At 42.2% G+C, this 23,492-nt stretch overlaps 1 protein-coding gene across 1 annotated transcript; it reads right to left on the bottom strand.

Annotated features, from left to right (window-relative positions):
* Positions 1–6,514: 6,514 nt before the first annotated feature.
* B2M (beta-2-microglobulin) lies at positions 6,515–12,622 on the bottom strand. The gene is made up of 4 exons (XM_008702137.2): positions 12,465–12,622; positions 8,604–8,879; positions 8,035–8,062; positions 6,515–7,024 (listed from the first exon to the last, which is right to left on the bottom strand). The coding sequence occupies exons 1-3, from the start codon at positions 12,529–12,531 to the stop codon at positions 8,049–8,051; spliced, it is 357 nt and encodes a 118-aa protein (XP_008700359.1). The 5' UTR covers positions 12,532–12,622; the 3' UTR covers positions 6,515–7,024; positions 8,035–8,048.
* Positions 12,623–23,492: the final 10,870 nt, after the last annotated feature.

The raw sequence follows: 23,492 nt of genomic DNA, 5'->3' as shown, positions 1-23,492 counted from the left end.
GAACCACACAAGACACATAGTAATTAAAATAGCAAAAAAGCAATGATAAAGAAGGAACTTGAAAAGCAAGAGAAAAGACAACACTTGATGTAAATACAAGGGAAAACCCAGAAGGCTATCAGCAAATTGTTCAACAAAAACTTTGCAGGCTCCAGAAGAGAGTGGCATAATATATTCAAAGTGCCGAAAGGGAAAAATCCAAAAATCCTTGTCCATTGATAGATGTATGGATAAAGTGGATAAAGAAGAGTGGCATGTATACACACACACACACACACACACACACACACACAGTGGAATATTTTTTGGCCATAAAAAAAGAGTGAAATCTTGCCATTTGCAACAACACGGATGGCTCTATAAGAGTATAAGGCTAAGTGAAATAAGCCAGCCAGAGAAAGACAAATACCATATGATTTCACTCATATGTGGAATTTAAGAAACTAAACAAATGAACAAAGGGAAAAAAAGAAAGAGAGAAACTAAGAAACAGATTCAACTATAGAGAACAAACTGATGGTTACCAGAGGGGAAGTGGGTGGGGGAATGGGTGAAATAGGTGATGGGGATTAAGGAATCCACTTGTGATGAGCACTGACTAATACATAGAATTGTTGAATCACTATATTGTATAGCTGAAATGAATATATCACTGTATGTTAACTACACTGGAATTAAAATTAAAAAAAAATAAAATTAAAATTAAAAGGCTACTTTTATCTTACTCCTGCCATTTTATCTCCTGCCCTTAGGTAAACATTGTTAAGAGGTTATTGCATATATTTCTGGACCTTTTCCTGTGGGTATATCTGCCTAAAGAGGTTGAGAAAAAAATTTTAAAGGCTAGTATAGTTTGTTTAAAACTATATAAAATAAGATCAGAAGTAGCACCTCAGCTTGGAATGCCTGAGATAGGCAAATACTGGTGTTCTGAATGCGGGGTGAGCAGGATTGCTGCACAGCTGTCAAGATCTGATCACCATTCTTTTTTTTTTTTAAGATTTTATTTATTTATTTGAGAGAGAGAGAGCATGAGGGGGGAAGGAGCAGAGGGAGAGGGAGAAGCAGACCCCCTGATGAGCCTGATGTGTGGCTCAATCCCGGGACCCTGGGATCATGACCTGAGCTGAAGGCAGACACTTCATCGACTGAGCCACCCACGCACCCTTCTCATCACTATTCTTGAGGACTATTACACACAAACCACTAAGCTATAGTCACAGTCTCGTCTCAATGTTCCCTGTAGGTCTTTGGGTCAACAAAGCAGTGCCAGGTTAAAATTGCTGAATTCTAATTCACATTTCTATATTTCTTTGGACTCTCTCTTCCAGATATTTTTTTCCTTGATTTACCTTGGTGAATTGCCTTAAGCCATGGCTCCCATCTTACAGCTTTTTCTCACTATCACTTGCTTTGGTCACTTAAAGTATGGGATCCTCTTGGGCTGTTTCTGCAGTTCTAGAACCTGCGTCATAACATATGCTGTCTTTCTCTGGTGTCTTGGACCCTTATAAATTTTTCTGAAGGGGAGAATTATAAGATAATGCAAGAGAACTATTTTTTTTAATTTAATTTTATTTAAATTCAATTAACATATATTGTATAATTAGTTTCAGAGAGCATTCAGTGATCCATCAGTTGCATATAACCCCTAGTGCTCATGTGATATATCACATGCCCTTCTTAATGCCCATCACCCACTTACCTCATCCTCCCACCTTCCTCCACTCCAGCAACCCTCAGTTTGTTTCCTATGGTTCAGAAACTCTTATGGTTTGTCTCCCTCTCTGATTTTATTTTATTTTATTTTTCTCTCCTTTCCCCTGTGATCCTCTGTTTTGTTTCTTAAATTCCACATGAGTGAAATCATATGATAATTGTCTTTCTCTGATTGACTTATTTCACTTAGCATAATACCCTCTAATTCCATCCATGTCATTGCAAATGATAAGATTTCAATTTTTGATGGCTGAGTAATATTCCATCGTATATATATACCACATCTTCTTTATCCATTCATCTGTCGATGGATATCTGGGCTCTTTCCATAGTTTGGCTATTGTGGACATTGCTGCTGTAAACAATGGGGTGCAGGTGCCCCTTCAGATCACTACATTTGTATCTTTGGGGTAAATACCCAGGAGTGCAATTGCTGGATTATAGGGTAGCTCTATTTTCAAACTTTTGAGGAACCTCTATACTGTTTTCCAGAGTGGCTTACATTCCCACCAATAGTTTAAGAGGGTACCCCTTTCTCCACATCCTCTCCGACATGTCGTTTCCTGACTTGTTAATTTTAGCCATTCTGACTGGTCTGAGATGGTAACTCATTGTGGTTTTGATTTGTATTTCCCTGATGGCCAGTGACGTTGAGCACTTTTTCATGTGTCTGCTGGCCATTTGGATGACTTCTTTGGAGAAATGACTGTTCATGTCTTCTGCCTATTTCTTGATTGGATTATTTGTTCTTTGGGTGTTGAGTTTGATAAGATCTTTATAGATCTTGGATACTAGCTCTTTATCTGATATGTCGTTTGCTAGTATCTTCCCCCATTCTGTTGTCTTTTGGTCTGTCGACTGTTTCTTTTGCTGTGCAAAAGCTTTTTATCTTGATGAAGTCCCAATAGTTCATTTTTGCCTTTGTTTCCCTTGCCTTTGGAGACGTGTCTAGCAAGAAGTTGCTGTGGCCAAGGTTGAAGAGGTTGCTGCCTCTGTTCTCCTCTAGGATTTTGATGGATTCCTGTCTCACATTTAGGTCTTTCATCCATTTTGAGTCCATTTTTCTGTATGGTGTAAGGAAATGGTCCAGTTTCATTCTTTTCCATGGGGCTGTCGAATTTCCCCAACACCATTTGTTGAAGAGACTGTTTTTTCCATTGGATATTCTTTCCTGCTTTGTCAAAGATTAGTTGACCATAGAGTTCAGGGTTCATTTCTGGGTTCTCTATGCTGTTCCATTGATCTATGTGTCTGTTTTTGTGCCAGTACCATACTGTCTTGATGATTACAGCTTTGTAATAGAGCTTGAAGTCCGGAATTGTGATGCCACCAGCTTTGGTTTTCTTTTTCAACATTCCTTTGGCTATTTGGGATCTTTTCTGGTTCCGTACAAATTTTAGGATTATTTGTTCCAGCTCTGTGAAAAATGTTAATGGTATTTTGATAGGGATTGCATTGAATGTGTAGATTGCTCTGGGTAGCATAGACATTTTAACAATATTTGTTCTTCCTATTCATGAGCATGGAATGTTCTTCCATTTCTTTGTGTCTTCCTAAATTTCTTTCATAAGAATTCTGTAGTTTTTAGAGTACAGATTCTTTACCTCTTTGATTAGGTTTACTCCTAAGTATCTTACAGTCTTTGGTGCAATTGTAAATGGAATCAATGTAAGAGAACTATTTAATAAAAATTAAATATTTAAAATAGCCATTATAAGGGGCGCCTGGGTGACTCAGTTGGTTAAGTGCCTGCCTTTAGCTCAGGTCATGGTCCTGGGATCAAGCCCTGCATTGGGCTCCGCACTCAGTGGGGAGTCTGCTTCTCCCTCTCCTTCAGCCTCTCCTCCCCACTTCCGCTCATGTTCTCTCTCTCAAATAAATAAAATCTTTTAAAAATATAAAAAATAAAATAGCCATTACATGAAATGGAGAGTGATGGGTACACACTGAAAGAACCCAGTGAGGTCCAAAAGGTAGTGATCTCTGTCTTAGGAGATTGCAGAGGTTTACAATACTTTTTCTTTATTTTCATTATTTGATGATGAAAAGGACAATTTTAGAACAATTCTAAAATGAATTTTTTTAAAGATTTATTTTTGGGGCCCCTGAATGGCACAGTCAGTTGGGCAACTGACTCTTGGTTTTGGTTAAGGTAATCTCAGGGTCGTGAGATTGAGCCCGCATCATCATCAGGCTCCGAGCTCAGCATGGAGTCTGCTTGAGATTCTCTCTCCCTCTCCCTCAGCCCTTCCCTCCACTCACACTTTCTCTCTCTCTCTCCCAAATAAATAAATCTTTTGTTATAAAAAGATCTGAAAAGGCTACCTACTGTATGATTACAACTTTATGATATTCTGGATAAGGCAAAACTACGGAGACAGTAAAAAGATCAGTTGGCTGCCAGCAATTGGAGAGGAGGAGCTAGGTGGGAGGAATGAATAGGCAGAGCACAGGGGATTTTTAGGTCAGCAAAATACTCTGATACCATAATGATGGATATATGTCATTATATATTTGTCCAAACCCACAGAACCTACAACACCACGAGGGAACCGTAAGGTAAACTATGGACTTTGGTGATTATACTATGTCAATGTAGATGGAGGGTTTTGATAATAGAGGAGGCTCTGCATGTTTGGGGCTAAGGGGTCTATGGGAAATTTCTGTATCTTCCCCTCAAATTTACTGTGAATCCAAACTACTCTAAAAACATAAGTTTTTTTTAATTGAAGTATAGTTGATAAACAATGTTATATTCTTCTCAGGTGTACAACATGATTCAATAATTCTATACATTGTGCAGTTCTCACCACAACTGTAGTTACCATCTATCATCATACAAGGTTATTACATTATTATTGACTATATTCTCTTTGCTGTATTTTTCATCCCTGTGGATTATTAATTTTATAGGTGGAAGTCTATACCTCTTAATCCCCTTCACCTATTTCACCCAACCCTCCATCCCCCTTCCCTCTGGCATCCACCAGTTTATTCTCTGTTTTAGTCTGTTTGTATTTGGGTTTTTTTTTAATTTAACATCTGAGTGAAATCATATGGTATTTGTCTTTCTCTGTCTTATTCCACTTAGCACAATACCCTCTAAGTCCCTCCATGTGTTGCAAGTGGTAATCTTTTTAATGGCTGAGTAATATTCTATTGTATATATACATATATGTATACCATAAACACACACACACACCATAACTTCTTTATCCATTCATCTACAGACTATGGATGGACACTTAGGTTGTTTTCATAGCGTGACTATTGTAAATAATGCTGGAATAAATATAGGGGTGCATATTAACTTTTCAAAGTAGTGTTTTCATATTCTTTGGGTGAATACCCAGCAGTGGTATTACTGGATTGTATGGTATTTCTATTTTTAATTTTTTGAGAAACCTCCATACTATTTTCCATAGTGCTGCACTAACTTATATTCCTACCAGGAGGAAGGGAAAGGGTTTCCTTTCCTCCAAATCCTTACCAACACCTGTTTCTTGTCTTTTTGAGAATAGCCATTCTGACTGGAATGAGGTGACATCTCATTGTGGTCTTGATTTACATTCCCCAATGAGCAGGGAGCCTGATGTGGGGCTGGGTCTCAGGACCCTGAGATCATGACCTGAGCCAAAGGCAGACGCTTAACCTACTGAGCCACCCAGGTGCCTGTTTTTGTTTTGAATAGACTTTCTTTCTTAGAGCTAGTATTTTTTTAACAAGTTCCCCAGGTGATTCTGATGTGCCTCTGGATGGAGAGTAACCAGCCTAAGTAAGTCACTGCTCAGTCTGCTCAGGGGAGTTCCTGAAAGTATTCCCCCAAATACCCTTGTTCTGCTGTTTAGAATTACCCACACCTGTCATACCTTCATACTTCCCATAATTTGCCTCCCTGCCTGGAAACCCCAAATTCCATTCACCGATCAGGAGAACAACTACCTACGAAGTCTCACCTCAAGCAAATGGCTTTCCTAACACCTACCTAAAGTTTCTTGTTGTTCCCTGAACACATTTTCCTATCACCTAGTTCTTTGGGCATACCTACATTATACGCTCTAGCAGGATGTTTTTTAATGGTTTGATCACATGTCTGCCCTTCCACTAAACCGAGCAATTTGAGAGCAGCGTTGTTTTATTCATCCTGTCAGTACTTAGCACTAATTCAAGTTCTTGGTCAAACAAATGCATGATACTGCATCTATAAAGTATTTTGAAATTGAAAAATCTAGTATTTTTCATTCAAAGTTTATCTATTGCTTGCTAAAATATGAAACCCTCAGATACTTTTGTTCCCTCTTAGAGTCGGCACATTCCTTGTGTCTTGGCCCAAGGAACAGAACACTGGCTAAAAGACAGGCATGGTCTCCCAGCAGACGACTGTGTCACCCTAAGTAATTTAATTTCCCTGGGACCTTGTTCCTCATCTGTAAAACACAGATCACTGAGGCCCTTTCCACCGTGAGTCAAGCCCTATACAACAGGGGTTTTACACTCTTTTCCAAGTGACACTTGGAAGACTGTTTTCCTGTTTGAAAACTAAGTGGGGAGGGCACCTGGGTGGCTCAGTAAGTTAAGGGCCTGCCTTCAGCTCAGGTTATGATCCTGTGGTCCTGGGACCGAGCCCTGCAGCGGGGCTCCCTGATCAGCAGGGAGTCTCCTTCTCCCTCTGCCCCTCCCCCTGCTTGTGTTCTCTTTCTCTCAAATAAATAAAATCTTAAAAAAAAAAAAAAAAAGAAAGAATGAAAGAGAAAGGGTAAGAGAGGGACTGATATATAAGAAAACTGAACACATCAAGCTTTACCATTGTTTTAATTATTGAAACAAAATTAACATAAGTCAAATCATGTGCAACAATGTTTCTGAGAGATGAATATGGATTTTATATGACAGTGTCTTATCCACTGTAACAAATTTCCAATAATTCGACAATTATCCTTCAAAAAATTTCCCCCCAATTCTAAACAAAGTATGCAAATTGGAAATGAACTCTAAACATGCATTAACTACCTTCTTATCCAGTTTTGTGTGAACAGACTGAACAGTTCAGGTCTGACCAAGATATTGATAGTGAACATGAGAATTCTGCCCTCCCCACCTCTAAGCTTCCAGGCCCGCAACTACAGCTGCCAGCTCAGACAGGTCAAATATGGCGACACATTACCAATGTACAATTAGCAAGCAGATTATATTTGTATCATCATGAATATAACTTTATGATTTGTATGCATAAAGCATAAAGGCATATCAGCATTAAAAAGAATACATTAGGGATTAGTTCAATCTAAATGCACCATCTTCAAGCCTGGAAAAAAGAAAATAGACTTGTTAGCAAATACATTTATTTTATTTAGATTATAGATCGCACCACCAAATTTGTGTAACTTTTGACATGTGAATCACTGTTTGTAAATGAAATAGCTGCAGACAATTTCCCAAACCCATTACAAAGAGCAGATCCCATTAACTTATCCCACTGGTTCTCCCACAACCTTACAGGAAAGAATGCTGGTATTAGAGTTCAGATCCTGGCTCTCCCATTTAGTTACTGTGTAACTCTGGGCAGGTCACCCAAACTCTGATGCTCTCTCAAATTAATTTCCCTATGCTAGGATGTAACAGGAAATTTGAATAGGTTTTCAGCACCATGGTACCCTGTGGAGAAGAATTTCCTGAAAAGCTGGATTTTCTATCTCTGGACTCCAACAATGCAGAGATATCCAATTCCTCCCTCTTTCACACTGCTAGAAGTTTCTGTAGATACATGTATTATGGTATCTTTACATTGCATTGTAACAGTCTGTTTCCATTTCTCTCTTCTGTTGGACTGGGAGCCTCTAAAAGGCAAACAGTGCCCACACACTAAGGCTGAACAAGAGATTGAAAGAACGGGATATCTGCAAAACCACGTCATCCCTCTCTTTGGGCTGAATAATAAAGCAACTGCTGTGCAAAGGAAGAGAATGGTTCATTTCTGAAGGCCCAGAAATTCCCATTGTAGAAATGGAAGAAAGATCAAATCCTCGCAGGTAGTATGGGTAACTGGCTGCCTCTACCCTGTTACAGCACTCCAACAGCTCCTCTGACTTTGTTTAGAGGGCTGGTGACACTGGCAGCATTAGACTGGGGCTACACACCTTTCTCATGCCACTCCAGAGAAAAGAAAATGTATTCCCTGTAGGATTCCTTCTTATCTGCTGAAATGCTACCCTGATTAATGTCTTGCCTATAATGAGGTTATCCTACAGAGTTGTCTGTAAATACTTCCCAGGACAGTGAAACAAGAAAAGTATGTTCTTAAGGTTAGAAACCTACCTGCATGATGCTGGTTAGTTGTCTCGTTCTATGAAAAAGAAAACAGAGAAAGAGAGTAAGTTTTGCTTAATAATACTATTAACAAATGTCTAAAACTGTTTATAAATAAGTCTACCAGAATAGCCTGCTGTCCCTAACCACGAATACCCAGTAGGGCCCAACCTTGCCTACTAGCCTCAGATCCCAACCCAGCCAGGGAGTACTGGGTAGGGCACTAGGATAGCAGGGCCTACAGACAAAGGCCCGTGCCTCCCTGAGACCTTTGGTGGTTCTAAGTATCCATGAGGCTGTCAGGAAAGCCCAAGGAGGCCAGTAGGTAAGAAAAACTTGGAGTTCATGTGCATTTGTGCAGGTGCCGGCTGTTGCTGCTCCCTGTTTGTGCTACAGGGAAACTACTGTTTTGGGGATCAGGCTGTGCAGAGGTGTCTCAGAAGGTGCCACTTCGCAGAGCTTTAATAATGTTCCCTGTCAATCCCAGTATGCAGATTTTTTTATATCGAAGCAGCTTTAAGCTGTGCCTATACTCAGATACAACTGTCAGTAGCTAAGGAAAGAACTTAAAAACTTACCCCACTTAATGATCTGGGGCTCACTGAGAGTAACATGCTTTACACGGCAGCTAAATTCATCCTGTCCATTGGGAGTGAATTCAGTGTGGACCAGAAGATAGAAAGTCCAGTCCTTGCTGAAAGACAGGTCTGACTGTTCTGCCTTCATCTTCTCTCCATTCTTCAGCAAATCAATTTCAATTTCTGGTGGGTGGAACCCTGACACGTAGCAGTTCAGGAAATTTGGCTTTCCATTCTCTGCTGGGTGACGTGAGTAAACCTGAATTTTTGGAGCATCTGAGGGACATGAAGGAAAGACAAATGAAAATTGCAGAGTATTTCACTTGGGACTACCTTGGTCTAAAGCTGTATTAGGCAACAAATGTTTAAATTTGATCAATGATTTCTCCCAATTCCATTTCTACTCTGGCCAGATGAGCCTCCACTTTTCCAAAAGGCTACTTCCATTTTGAGGGATAAACCACAATTTAGTATCTTTTCCACGTAATTCCTCTACTCGTGGCTTTTTGGTTTTTTTCCTAGCAGATTTCTAGTAGTATCATCTTCTGTCACTGGAGTTTGTGCCAAATCTTTAAGAACCTTTCTGTGGAGACTCTCAAGAACTTCTGATGGCTTCTTAGCACCCATATAACTCCACCACACATCTCTCAAGAGTCCTCATGATTTGGCCCCAACCTACTTTTCAAACTTCATTTCTCACTTCACACACTCTTTATAATAGCCACATCAAAAAACTTATGGTACCTTGTTTCAGCCCATCTTTTTTTTTTTTTAATGTTTACTCCTTTCCTTTTTGGTTCCTGCTCCTGCCTAGATCCACACCCATCTGACTTCTCAATACGTATTGTCTAGTATAGTGGCTGGCCCACAGCAATTGCTCTGTAAATGGCAGATATTGTTATTATTATTACCTCAAACAAAACTTAAATGGGTACAGAAGCCAGAAATACCATAAATGAGTGAATTGGGCTGGGTAAGAACAATAGGGAAGGGTGAGGACTGTGGCAAATGAGAAAGAACATATTCTCCACTGTGACCAAGTGGTATTTGCATTTTTAATTAGCACCCTCAAGTGACCGCTCTAACTAGCCACGTTGGAAATACGTTGCTACTATGGAACAGCAGTTTCCAAAATGGGATGCATAACTAGACCATCCCTGGAGATATGCAAAGAAACTATTATAAACTCCATTTCCATATTTTTCATCCAATGTAGTGAAGTGTTACTGCCACTAAATGTACAGATTGACATTAATATATGTGTATAATTCACTTTAAATACACATACATGCAGGGTATATGGTTACTAAAGGGCACCTCCTCTGTGTCCAGGAGGTGGTGGGGAGGAGGAGTACCACGCTACTCTGACCAGGTTTATCAGTCTAGAAACACCCTGTCATCAAAGGAAAGGTCACCAGCCCCACCAGGAGCTAGCCTGGGGATCCCAATGAAGCCCTGATTTTTTCCCATAAAGTTAAAAATGAAAATGAAATCAAATCAGAAAGCTCTTTGTATTGGAACTTCTAATAATTAGAACACAATAAATGCCACAAGGGTCAGAGTACAGGTTCATCAGGCCTAGAATTCTCTCTTTGAGGGAGCCAGGCAGGGTTCTGCAAGAACATTGCAGTAACCTCTTCTAAGAGGAGGACAAGTATCAGACAAGGCCTGGATTTGAATTTGGGCTCAGCCATTTACTGGCTCTGTGACTTGGGGACAGTTGAGCTTCTGAAGCTTAATGGAAACATCAATTTATGTCCATAGTGAAACAAAACCCACATAAAGGACAGAGCAAAACATGGACTCCCAGAGGCCATCATCATTACCTATTTCTTTGTCTTTCTTTCTTTTTTTAAAGATTTTATTTATTTATTTGAGAGGAGAGAGGGAGGGCATAGAAGGAGAAGCCAACTCCCCGCTGAGCAGAGAGCCCAAAGCAGGACTTGATTTCAGAACCCGGGGATCCTGACCCAAGCGGAAGGCAGATGCTTAACAACTGCGTCACCCAGGCGCCCCCATTACCCATTTCTTGAGTACCTTTTTTTTTTTTTTAAGATTTTTATTTATTTATTTGAGAGGAGAGAGGGAGGGCATAGAAGGAGAAGCCAACTCCCCGCTGAGCAGAGAGCCCAAAGCAGGACTTGATTTCAGAACCCGGGGATCCTGACCCAAGCTGAAGGCAGATGCTTAACCGACGGAGCCACCCAGGCACCCCTCCAGAGTATCTACTAGAAATGATCTACTATGCATGTGTTACTTTGGAAATCTTCAAATTAAGATTTTTCTTTTAATGTCAGCTTGTTATTTTTTATTTTTTTTTTTTAAAAAGATTTTATTTATTTATTCGACAGAGATAGAGACAGCCAGCGAGAGAGGGAACACAAGCAGGGGGAGTGGGAGAGGAAGAAGCAGGCTCGTAGCAGAGGAGCCTGATGTGGGGCTCGATCCCACAACGCTGGGATCACACCCTGAGCTGAAGGCAGATGCTTAACCGCTGTGCCACCCAGGCGCCCCAAGCTTGTTATTTTTTAAATGATTTCTATGGTCGCCAGCAAATATCAATAATACTATTTGTGCTTTATTTTGTAAATATATTATAAATTAAATACCTTTTTTTCATAATCAGAAAACCCCACTTCACAGAGGGTTTTGTGAGGGGAAAATATGAGGGTTCTGGTATATTGCGGGGTATTGAGAACGTGCTCAAGATCTAGAGTGTCCCTGACAGACAACCTGGGTAACCATATTGATTACCCTTATCACTGGTTTTACAATCTCCCTCACTGGTAAACCTCCGCTTTTTCAAAACAGAAAGTAGCAGCTTAGTTCATCTTGGAAAGAACCAGGCAAAGAGCCAAAGAGGAAGCTTTCTGTGAAGAAAAGGCAACAGAGGCCCCAGGCTCTCCAGCTTGCTGGCAAGAATCTCACACCAGAAGGTGACGAGGAGGTACTTGAAAACCGCAGTTTGCAGCCAAAGGGCGCACACCCCCACAGAAAAGCTCTGCTCCCACTAGATTGTCTGCCATTTCCCCCCGTGTTGTGTGATTAAGTTAGTTAAACTCTTGGCGTCTCAATTTCCTTACCTATGAAATGCTGGTGATATTAACCGATGCATTTACATCGTAGGCTCATCTCAGAATCAAATGGCATAAAGCACACAACGTCCCCAGCACACTCCTTATCAATAAGGACTAGCTCTTAACGATTATTAAAAGCGACAAGGAACGGGAACAAGTGAATTAATGATGTCAAAGCGCGTTGTAACACCTCCAAGCATTCTACAAACTCCACGTGTGGATTCCTCCCCACGGTTTCGCCGACTATTTGTGGGGCGGGCAACCGGCTGGGCGTTGCGGAGGAAGCCCGAAGCCCCCGGGATCCGAGCAGTTGCAGCGGACCGATGTACCCGCGCGGTGCCTCCCGCAAAGCCCAGACGGATGTCTCCACCCTTTCACAGCCCTCAACTCGGCGCTTTGGGGACCCGCCTTTCTGCCCTGCCAGGCAGACAGCTGCACCCGGGGAGCTAGAGGTTCTGCGGAAGAGAAACCCTCCCCCACCTCGGTCGCTCCGAAGTCTGTCATCACTCCGAAACTTTGTCCTGACTCACCCGGCACGCACATGCCGGAGGCCTCCCGCGTCCCCCTCTCCCGAAGTAGAAAAAAGAGGTTTGCGTCCTGGGCTCGCACCCCCACCCCACTCCCCGGCCACTCTACCGCTTCCCCACCCGCAGACCAAGCCAGCTGCTAGCCCCAAGGCCGGGGAGAAGAACTAGGGAGGGGTGGGTGAGTTACAGAGTTAATGCCGAGAATGCCAAAAAGATCGGGGCACAGGAGAAGGGCTAGGGCAAGAGGGGACACTCACGCTGGACGGCATGCAGGCCAGAGAGAGAGAGCAGACCGACGAAAACGAAGGGCAAGAGAGGAGCCATCGCCACTCTCGCTCCAGCAGCTGGCTAAGTCAGTGTGGCCGACTTACCCGGTGCCCCCACTTATATTCCAACCGCGCGCCGCCAATCAGAACCCTTCTGGCAGGGGCCGTCACTTGTCTCCTAGCGCTCCAGGCCCGGCCAGGTTAGAAAGAGGGACTTTCCCGTTTTCAGTTTCATTTTCCTATAAGGTCCCGTGATGCTTAGAAAGGCATGGGTTGGACCGAGTGGTTTCTCTGTCTGTAGACTCGCGCGCTCCGACTTGGGTGCGCGCCAGAGCCAGGGCAGAGGGCCTCCTATCGTAGAACTTGGGCGGGACCTACCTTGGTCCAGCGCCCTCTCTTTGAGAATCACCCAGCTTCAGAGTAACTCGCTTACCATGTCCCAGCCAGGTGGGACCTTAGAACCTGTGGTTTTCATTCGAGAAACTCAAGCCCAAAAAGATTAAGAGAGCGGACAAAGGATAAATGGTGCGGGGCAGAATAAGAACTTTGATTAATAACTACGGCCCAGGAATATAATGTAGGGTTTCCAGATTGTTTGGGAAAGAAAAATAGTCCAGGAACCTCGAGGCCTCCTGAGGACGGCTCAGAGAACTGTGCAGAGTGGGCAAGGACCTTCTTGACTCCTGAATTCCTTCAGGCAAAAGTTTCTTTTTGTAAATAAAGCCCTGTGCCCAGAAATTCTTCTCTGTATCTTCCTGCTGTTGTTTAGGTAATTTTCTTTTTTTGTTGATTTGTGGGGAAAACAACCACTGATAGCAAAAGCATAACTGCGTAGAGCCTTAGAAATCACAGACTTTTTAGGTAGTCATTCTCTGTGAATTACCACACTAGGATCACTTGGCACGTAGTAGGTATTTGGTAAATGGAATGAATGAATGATTGAGTGAATGTCTGAATGAACAAACCAGTAAATATGGGAATAAACAGCAGGAAATAGGAATTACCCCATCAATTTTTATGGATAAGGGGGAAAAAAGGCTGAGACTAGGATTCAAACTTTTCTGATGCCGTTGCATCCATGCTTTAGACACTTGGAAGATAAAGGCTCTGAAATTTTAGTGAGAATTTGGATTGCATAGGCCATGGGCCCAGCCAAAGAAGTCAAACCTACTGGGGCGCCTGGGTGGCACAGCGGTTAAGCGTCTGCCTTCGGCTCAGGGCGTGATCCTGGCGTTATGGGATCGAGCCCCACATCAGGCTCCTCTGCTGTGAGCCTGCTTCTTCCTCTCCCACTCCCCCTGCTTGTGTTCCCTCTCTAGCTGGCTGTCTCTATCTCTGTTGAATAAATAAATAAAATCTTAAAAAAAAAAAAAAAGAAGTCAAACCTACTGACTGTAAGAGCATAACAATGTTAGACCGCTTAAGAAAAACCTATTCTTCAGAGATACCTTTAAAAAGATACTGACATCACATGGCCGCTGAGTCCACCACTCTCTCAGTGGAACGGTGAGGAAAGGAAGTGAACCATGGGGGCGGGAGGACAGAGATCTTGGAAATCACCATGGTTTCAGTTAAAAGGAGTTGGGTTGTGATTCCCCCAAGGAGACAACAAATATGTTACATATTTCTTTTACATATTTTTAGACCTTGTAATAACCCCTATAGTGGAAGCCAAGTCTGAACTAGAAAAAGTAGAATACTCTCCACGGACCTAATGAAATGAGATAATGCCCAGAGAGCCTCACACAGTTCCTAACAGAGTGTTTAATGTTTAGCAAGCGTATTATAATTATTGATGTTATTTACCTAGTTTTCCTACCAGCTCTATCCATAATTCTCTCAAAATATAATAATTGTTATGCATAAAGTTATTCTTGCTTCTCTCATTTGTTCACTTGTGTTTTTAAACTCATTTAAGGCTCTTAAGGCCTGAAATGTCTGTGTTGAATTGTCTTCTAGCGCCCTGGGAGTATAGGAAGACACAGGGGTATTTTTCACCTCTAAATTCTGTTTACTACATCACAGAGAAATACTATCCTTAAAATTCACTATAGATAGATTCTGACCTATTCACTTAGAAAACCAATTTAAAAAGTAGTTTAAAAATGCAATAAAGACAGAGAAAAGTGTATTTTTCAGTTTTCTGTGTTTGGGGAACTCAGAATTTTTCTTAAATTTCCATTTATGACATGCTTTGAATAGTGAGAATGAAAATGAGATGTAAAACTTTTTTTTTAAAGACTTATTTACTTGAGATAGAGAAAGAAAAAGCAAAAGGGCAGGGGTGTGGGAGAGAGAGAGAGAATCCCAGACTCTGTGCTGAGGGCGGAGACTGATACGGGGCTGGGCATCATGGCACTGAGATCACAACCTGAGCCAAAACCAAGAATCAGGCACCCAACCAACTGTACCTTCCAGGTGCCCCAAAACATTTTTTTTTAATTGAGAGCACTGTTTAGTAGGGTAAACTTGTGGAAATCTATAAACACGGCAATTTAATAGTGTTATCTCCCCGTCATGGGAATAAGAGCTGGATTTTTTTTTTTTTCCTGTATGACCTTCCTAAAATTTTTTTTACAATGAATGTTTATTCAAAATAGTAAATGTTTCAGGTGCCTGGGTCACTCAGTTGGTTAAGCACCCGACTCTTGGTTTTAGCTCAGGTCATGATCTCAAGGTCATGAGATCAAGCGCCATATTGGGCTCCCTACTCAGTGAGGAGTCCACTTGAAGATTCTCTCCCTCTGCCCCTCCCCCTTCCACTCTCTCTCTCTTTCTCTCTCTCTCAAATAAATAAATCTTTTTTAAAAATAGTAAATATTTGCAAGATTGTGGAAGAACTGAAACTCTCATATCATGTAAAATGATACAATCACTTTGGAAAATAATTTGACAGTTTTTTAAAAAGTTAAACATATACTGGCTGTATGATCCAGTCTTGGTATTCTAAGTATCTACCCAAGAGAAAATAAAAACATATGTCTATACAAAGACCTGTACACAAATATTCATAGCAGTTTTATTTGTAATAGCCAAAAGCTGGAAACAATCCAAATGTCCATCAAGAGGTGACTGGAGAAACAGTTGTGGTATACCCATATAGTATAATACTGTCAGCAATAAGCAAGGAATGAAGTACTGTACACAACAACATGGATGAAATAATTATGCTCAATGAGAGAGACCAGACAAAAAAGAGCATATACTGTATGATTCCACTTATAGAAAACTCTAGAAAAGGCAAACTAATCTATGGAACAGAAAGCAGGTGAGTGGTTTCGGGAAAGTGCAGAGTTGGGGAGAGTCAGGAGCATAAAGAAACTTTGGGGTTGATGGATATGAGTTTATCTTGAGTCTGATGATGATTTCATGGACGTATACATATTTTCAAACTTATGAAACTGTACAGTTTAAGTACACTTTATTGTACGTCCATTATACCTGAATAAAGCTGTTAAAAAAAAAAAAACAAAAAGCACAGAGACCTGTGTTGTTAGGCAGAAGAAGAATGAAGTGCTTGAACAGAAAGAAAAAGAACAATACTAAAGTGGGGAGAAAATAGGAATAGGTTAATGCTCAAATGAGTTGGGTTGCACCTGAGTGGATTTCAGTCAGCAGTTTTCTGAGATGGGCCCATCCAAACAGCCAGGAAAGCCAGGCCCAGTCAAGAGGAGAGGACCAAGCATAGGTAGGACATTTGTGCCAGGGCTTTTTCAAATGTTATGTCATTAATCCCTTGCAATTCAAAGTGTGGTCTATACATCACTGGCATCAGCAAAACCTAAGCATTCTTAGAAATGCAGGCTCTTGGGCCCATCCCAGACCCATTAAACCAGAGTCTGCATTTAAGTAACATCCCAGGTGATCCATATACAAATTAAAGTTTGTGAGGATGCTGACTCAAACTACACAACAATCTAGAAGGTAGGTGTTACTTTCATTTACAGACAAGGAGATAAGAGAGCTAAGATACTTGCCCACATTTATACTGGACTGGGATTCAAACACTGGTCCATCTGATTCCAGAGGCCCCACAATTTCCACTAAAAAATCACTTTCAGAGAAGGGGTTCATGGGAAGGATTCATTGGCTGGCTTGGAGATCTGGACAAGGATTAAAAGCATATGAGAAGTTAAGGGGAAGTAGATAAATAGGAACCAGCCCCAAGGTGTATAGGATTATTTCTTAACAGATATATTTTTTTCTGCCCACAAAAGTAATATATGCACATGACAGAAAACCGGAACATACTAAAAACTATAAAGAAGAAAATTAAGGGTGCCTGAGTGGCTCACTCAGTTAAGCATCTTCAGCTCAGGTCAAGATCCCAGAGTCCAGAGTCGGGCTCTCTGCTCACCGGGGAGTCTGCTTCTCCCTAGGGCTGCCCCTCTCCCTGTTCATGCTGTCTCTCTCTCTCTCTCTCAAATAAATAAAATCTTTTTAAAAAAAAAGAAAAAAATTAAAACTGGTCTATCTGGAGACTGAAAGTGCTCAATCTTTTGGGTTCAATTCCATTAAATTAAGCAAATGTCAGTTAGGTGCAGGCTCTGTGGAAAGTACTGTTAATAAAGCAGAAGGGGACAACAGACTCTGCCCACCAGGAGATTCCAATCCTGAGTTAAAATCAGCACAATAATTAATTTACTAGCACCCACCTAAGGTGTCCGTGCTAATTGACTTCTCAGATTTGAGAGCTGTTACATAATGGGCAACAGGCCCAAAGGAAATGGAACACAGTATGAGTCTCTTTCTTTTTCTTTTTCTTCCTTTCTTTCTTTCTCTTTCTTTCTTTCTTTCTTTCTTTCTTTCTTTCTTTCTTTCTTTCTTTTCTTTCTTTCTTTCTTTCTTCTTCCTCTTCTTCTTCTTCTTCTTCTTCTTCTTCTTCTTCTTCTTCTTCATAGCTGCTAAGTCAGACACCATACATAGGAGGGGGGAAAATACTTCACAAGAGCCATGTAAAGTAAGTACTATTATCGCTATTTGAGGGAGAGTACAAGGGAAGACTAGAGTTAAGAGAGCTGAAATATCCAGATGGTGGGGAACCTCTGCCTCGGGCTTGTGTGTAACCGCCAAGCTGTCTCAATTGCCAATTTGTTTTTATTGGGAAAACCATACACATTTGGTATTAAAAACATCAAGCTGTACAGACCTATGAAATTCCAATTTCTCTCAAATCCTCTTGACGGTAGTAACCACAGTATTTAAGGTACTTTTTATTTTTAATTACAAGCCCAACACATGAATGTATGCCCTTTGGAAAAATGCTAACAAAGTAAAAGTGAAAGTTCCCTCATCCGTCTCTTGTTTCACTCTCCTCCCCTCAGAAACCATTAAGGTGTGGTGCTTCTCCTGCCACGGATATATATTGTATATAGTCTGGAAAGTGAGGAATTTTAAAATTACAACTACAAAGACTACTATAGTTTGGAACACAGCACCCACTATAAGAGGGATTAGAGGCATCATCAGTTGTCAGCTTGGATGAAGAAAAGTGTTAAGTAAATGCAGAAGCCAAAACCCTTTTGACAGTGTAGGGGCAACAGGACAAACCCAGAAGCCACGGATTGGGCGCCATCCCTGGGGATATTACACCCAGTGACTAAGTTACTGGCACAGCCTCTTTTCAATTAATGTTTTCTCCTCATAGGTCCTTGGGTCTGCATCTCAGTTTCTATTTAAAACCTACAGAATTCTGGGGCACCTGGGTGGCTCAGCTGGCTAAGTGTGTGCCTTCAGCCCAAATCATGATCCTAGGGTCCTGGGATCAAATCCCTCATCAGGCTCCCTGCTCAGCGGGGAGTCTCCTTCTCCCTCTCCCGCTGCCCTTCCCCCCCTTCATGCTCTCCCTCTCAAATAAATAAAATTAAAAAAAAAAAAACTCTCCTTCAAATGCCCCTTTTCCCTTTTAGCAAATTTCTCTAAACCCCAGCTTTCCACTTTCCAGCTTGCTTAGCTGATACTGGCCAGTGAGTATATGTGGTCCTTTCTGGTTGTCCCCTGCTCTGCTGGACCTTCATTTGATTCTATGCTCTCTACTCTCTGATGTCTTGGACCTTTCTAAACTCTTTGCATTTTTTTCTTCATTGTTAGGTGTCCAGTAGACAGACACCACTTTGTTCTTTGCTCAGAAGGCAGGAACTTGCTGAAAACTCTTCTCCTAAAAGAAAACTATAAAGAAACCGGGAAGAATTATTTAGTAAAAAATCAGTAATTTAAAACAAAATAAACACAAAAAGGTGAGAGACGTATACTCAAGAGCCACCATACACACAATTGGAGCAGTCAAGACACAAAGGAAGAAGTCAGAAAATAGAAATTTGGTGAGTTTGTGATATTTTTTCCTTATTTCCTTATTTATTTTCATCATTGTTACAACTGTAGATCAACTTGCCACAAATGAGTTTGCCAAAAGATAATTTATGATTTGTAAAATTAGCCAAAAGTCTTTTTATCCAATGACCAATGACAGCAAAACCTGAGGTGGGACTGACCCCTCTGGCCACTTGATCCCCTGAGGATGTGAGTGGGTGAGATGGGCTCCACCATCTACCCCAAGAAGCCTGCCCATGAAAGGTGGAAGGTGGTTCAGGGAGCTTACACTCAGAGTTTAGTGAGGGGAAGGGGAGTTCCACAAAATTTGGATCATTCTATACATATGAGCTGAACTTGATTATTTTAGTTTAATAATATAGCTATTTTCTATGTCATTATGTACAGAACTGGCTTCTTATTATTAACAATTTTATTCTTTTCTCCATATCATACCTTGTGGTAGGCAGAATAATGCCCCACCTGCCCAGTTGTTCACGTCCTAATCAATGTGAATGGTGTAAAGGACTTCCCATCTCCCTTTGAGATTATCAGGAAACACAGATTCCCTCTAGAGCCTCTAGAAAGGAAAGCAGCCCTACCTTAATGTTAACCCCCTGAAACTTATGTTAGGCTTGAGACTTATACAACTGTAAGGTGATAATTTGTGTTTTAATTCACCACGTTTGTGGTAATTTGTGCAATTTGTGGTGTTACAGCAGCAAGAAAAAAATAATTCATGCTGCCTCTTTTTCAGAATCATGGATATTTGGGCCTGGGTTGCCAGGAGTCTAGTTCAGTAGAAATATTTGCCTTTCAAAGTCAAGTTTACCTGTTGGTTAACCAGATTCTGGCCTAATAGTGCATTTTTGGTACACTCATGCTTGAGGAAGGGCTATTGGATATTTGGGCCTGGGTTGCCAGGAGTCTAGTTCAGTAGAAATATTTGCCTTTCAAAGTCAAGTTTACCTGTTGGTTAACCAGATTCTGGCCTAATAGTGCATTTTTGGTACACTCATGTTTGAGGAAGGGCTATTGTCAGTTCATAGCTAAAGGGGTGGAAGTTGGGTGGAACCTGGGCTGATCAGGAGCTTTGGTCTTGCCCCTCTCGTCACTGTCCTCACCCACCTGAGTTAGTCCCAACTATCTTTTCTGGACCACTTCACAGACGTCACACGCCAAGTGGGGCAAACCACTTCTTCCCTACCTGCTGTTCTGTTGCCAGTGTTGAACAGAGAAGGAGAAGAACAGGAAGAGCCTTCTAGTCCCCAGGACAAAGGTCTCTCAAAACTTTGGCTTCTTTCTACTTAGCCTGGCCCCAATCTATCCATCAGATCTCAGTGTGCACCACAATCATTCAATCATTCAACAAACCTTTACTGAACACCTTGCTAGGTCCCGGGCACTGGACTGGCACTGGGGGAACATATTTCTTCAAAGAGCTCAGAGACTCTGGTTTATAGATGTATGACTAAATTATGATTCCGGGAAATCAATTAACTCCACCTGGAGGGGTTAAAGTGCATGCAGAGGACTTTGGTGCCAGGGAAAAAATATGGACTTTACCCCTTCGATCATGATGCAGGTACAGCAAAGCTGGGTTTTGTTGTTTTTTTTTTTTAACTTGTTTGTCTTTGAGGCATTATTGTTTGATATTTTAAAAAGCTTTTCCACGTAGCTTCATGTTTTTTCTAATTATAAAATTCATATTCATTATGAAAAATTCAGACTATATAGTTAAGAATAAAAGTAATTTTAATTGCCTGTTAAGCCACCATGCAAAGACAACTACTGCTAAAGAATTGATGTTTGTTTCCAGATTTCATCTATTAATATACAGATATAAATATGGATCTACATGGAGGGAGGAGTTAAGATGGCGGAGGAGTTGGGGACCCCTTTTTCAGCCGGTCCCCTGAGTCGAGCTGGATAGGTAACAGACCAGCCTAAATAACCACGGAGTCAGCCTGAGACGCAGGAAGATACATCTGGATCTCTACAAATGAACATCTCCAGCGCTGAGTATTGAGGTACCAAGAGGGGAGCCCTAAAACCGCGCAGAGATATCGGAAGATAAACGGAAGGGGGAGGGAGCCGCCGCGTTTGGGCGCCGGGAAGCGGCAGCCACCTGCACGGGGGAGCAGGCGGACTCCTGGAGGGCACCCGCGAGAGAGCGGACTGAGACCGGTGAGCCGTGAACGCGCGCGCCACCAGGCATCTCCCGGAACACCGGAATCCCGGTGTGCTCACGGGATCCAGACTGAGACCGGGAACTCCCGGAGTGCGCGCGGGGCGGCTGGCGGCTGGCGGGCCACCTGCACGGGGGAGCGGGCGGACTCGCGGTCGGCACCCGCGAAACAGCAGACTGAGACCCTGAACCGGGTGCGCGCGCCACCAGGCTTCTCAACGAAACTCCGCGGACTCCAGGTGTGCTTCACCGGGTATAGACTGAGATCGGGAGACCCGAGCGCTGGGGTGGCCGCCGGTGGCTGGCGGCATTAGAAACACAACGACAGAGACGCGCTGCCCTGGAAGTGAGGCAGACGCTGGGTGTGGGGGCGCACAGCCCGGGATGCAGGGCGAGCAGCACCAACAGTAACACAGAAAGTGAAGTGGCTAGAACATCAGGAGAACGGGCCGCAATCCCTCTGTTCTGTGACACCAGCCTCTGCTGCTCTGACCCTCAGAAGAGGCATAGCCTAACGCCAGAGAAAGCCGCCAGGAACAAAGCCTGAATACCAGCTCATGGTGCTCATCCCCATCCTCCTCTGGCAGGGGACACGGAGACTTACCCAAACAGGGTTGCCTGAGTATCGTGGCGGCCGGGCAGGCCCTCCCTGTAGTCAGGCTGAAATCAAGAAGCCCACAACCGGGAGGCGCCTGGGTGGTGCAGCGTCATTGAGCGCCTGTCTCCGGCTTAGGCGTGATCCCAGCTGCCCGGAAAGGAGTCCTCATCGGCTCCTCCGCCTGGGAGCCGGCTTCTCCCTCTCCCACTCCCCCTGCTTCTGTTCCTCGTCTGCTGTCTGTCTCCCTCTCTCAGATAAGTAAATAAATAAAATCTTTAAAGAAGAAGCCCAATATCTCTAAGATCCCTATAAAACAAGGGGCAATGCCTGGGACTCCAGTCAATAATTTTGGGGGCTCTGGACACCCCTGCAACCCTCCTCACTGTAGAATGACAAGAAGGAGAAGCTCCCCCCAGCAAAGAAAAGACAGTCAGCTCCAGCCTCTGCCGCCAGAAGTAACGGATATGGATGTAACCAAATTATCAGAAATGGAATTCAGAGTAACAATGGTCAAGACGATTTATAGACTTCCGAAAAAATATTAAGGAAAATGTTACTGAGAATATAGAATCCCTAAGGGCTGGAAAACAGAGTGAATTTGACTGAAATTAAAAATTCTATGAGCCAAAATGCAGGCAAAACTAGAGGCTCTGACTGCCAGGGTCAATGGAAGAGGAAAGGGTTAGTGAATTGGAGGATGGGTTACTTAGAGGAAAAGTGAAAATAGAAGATGGTCTTAAAAACCACACTTCCTCAATGCACGTTGGCTACGGGAGATTACTGACTCAACGAAACGATCCAATGTTAGAATCATCGGCATCCCCGAGGGGTGGAGAAAAACAGAGAGGTCTAGAAGAGATATTTGAACCAATTGTAGCTGAAAACTTCCCTAATCTAGCAAGGGAAACAAAAATTACAAACTAAGAGGCAGAGAGGACCCCTCCCAAGCTCAACCACGACAAACCTACGCCACGTCACGTCATAGTATTTCGCAAAATATTAGATCCAAGGATACAGTATTGAAAGTGGCCAGGGCAAAGAAATTTCTCACGTACCAAGGCAAAGGCATCAGAATTACGTCACACCTGTTTCACACAGACCTGGAATGAGAAAGGGTTGGGGGAGTATTTTTAAAGCTCTTTCAGAGAAAAACATGCAGCCAAGGATCTCATCCAGCAAGGCTGTCATTCAGAATTGATGGAGAAATAAAGACATTTCAGAATCGACAGTCACTTAACCACAATTTTTGTAAATCAAGGGAACCAGCTCTACAGGAGATATTACGGGGGGTTCTATAAAAAGTAAAAAGGCTCCCAAGAGTGATACAGAAACAGAAAGTCACACAATACAAACAAAGACTTTAATGACAACATGGCAGCATTAAAAGCATATCTCTCAGTACTCAGTCTTAATATTAATGGTTTAAATTCTTACTTAAAACGCCACAGGGTTGCAGATTGGATAAAAAGAAATGACCCATCCATTTGCTGTCTACGAGAGATTCATTTCGAACGCAAAGATACATTCAGACTGAGAGTAAGGGATGGAGTACCATCTTTCACGCAAATGGACTCTCAAAAAAGAAAGTTGGGGTAGCAATTTCATATCAGATAAACTGGATTTTAAATTACAGACTATAGTTAGAGACGAAGGGCACTATATTATTCTTAAAGGAAGTATTCACCAAGTGGATAGCACAATTATAAATATATATATGCCGCCAACAGGGAGCAGCAATACACAAGCCAACTCTTAATCCAGAATAAAGAGACATATAAATAAAAATACATTAATAGTAGGGGACCTCAACACTCCACTCTCAGAAATAGACAGAACACCCTGGCAAAAACTAAGCAAAGAATCAAAGGCTTTGAATGCCATACTCGATGAGTTGGACCTCATAGATATATATAGAACACTACAC

Source organism: Ursus maritimus, unplaced genomic scaffold, assembly GCF_017311325.1.
Source record: "Ursus maritimus isolate PB19 unplaced genomic scaffold, ASM1731132v1 scaffold_35, whole genome shotgun sequence".
Classification (NCBI taxonomy): Eukaryota; Metazoa; Chordata; class Mammalia; order Carnivora; family Ursidae; genus Ursus; species Ursus maritimus.
This window is presented reverse-complemented; position numbering and strand designations above follow the sequence as displayed.

Coding starts and splice junctions, on each gene's coding strand:
- B2M (XM_008702137.2), bottom strand. CDS start 12,531: ATGGCTCCTCTCTTGCCCTTCGTTTTCGTCGGTCTGCTCTCTCTCTCT. Junction 8,880..12,464: donor TGGCCTGCATGCCGTCCAGC/GTGAGTGTCCCC, acceptor CATGTCCCTCAG/ATGCTCCAAAAATTCAGGTT.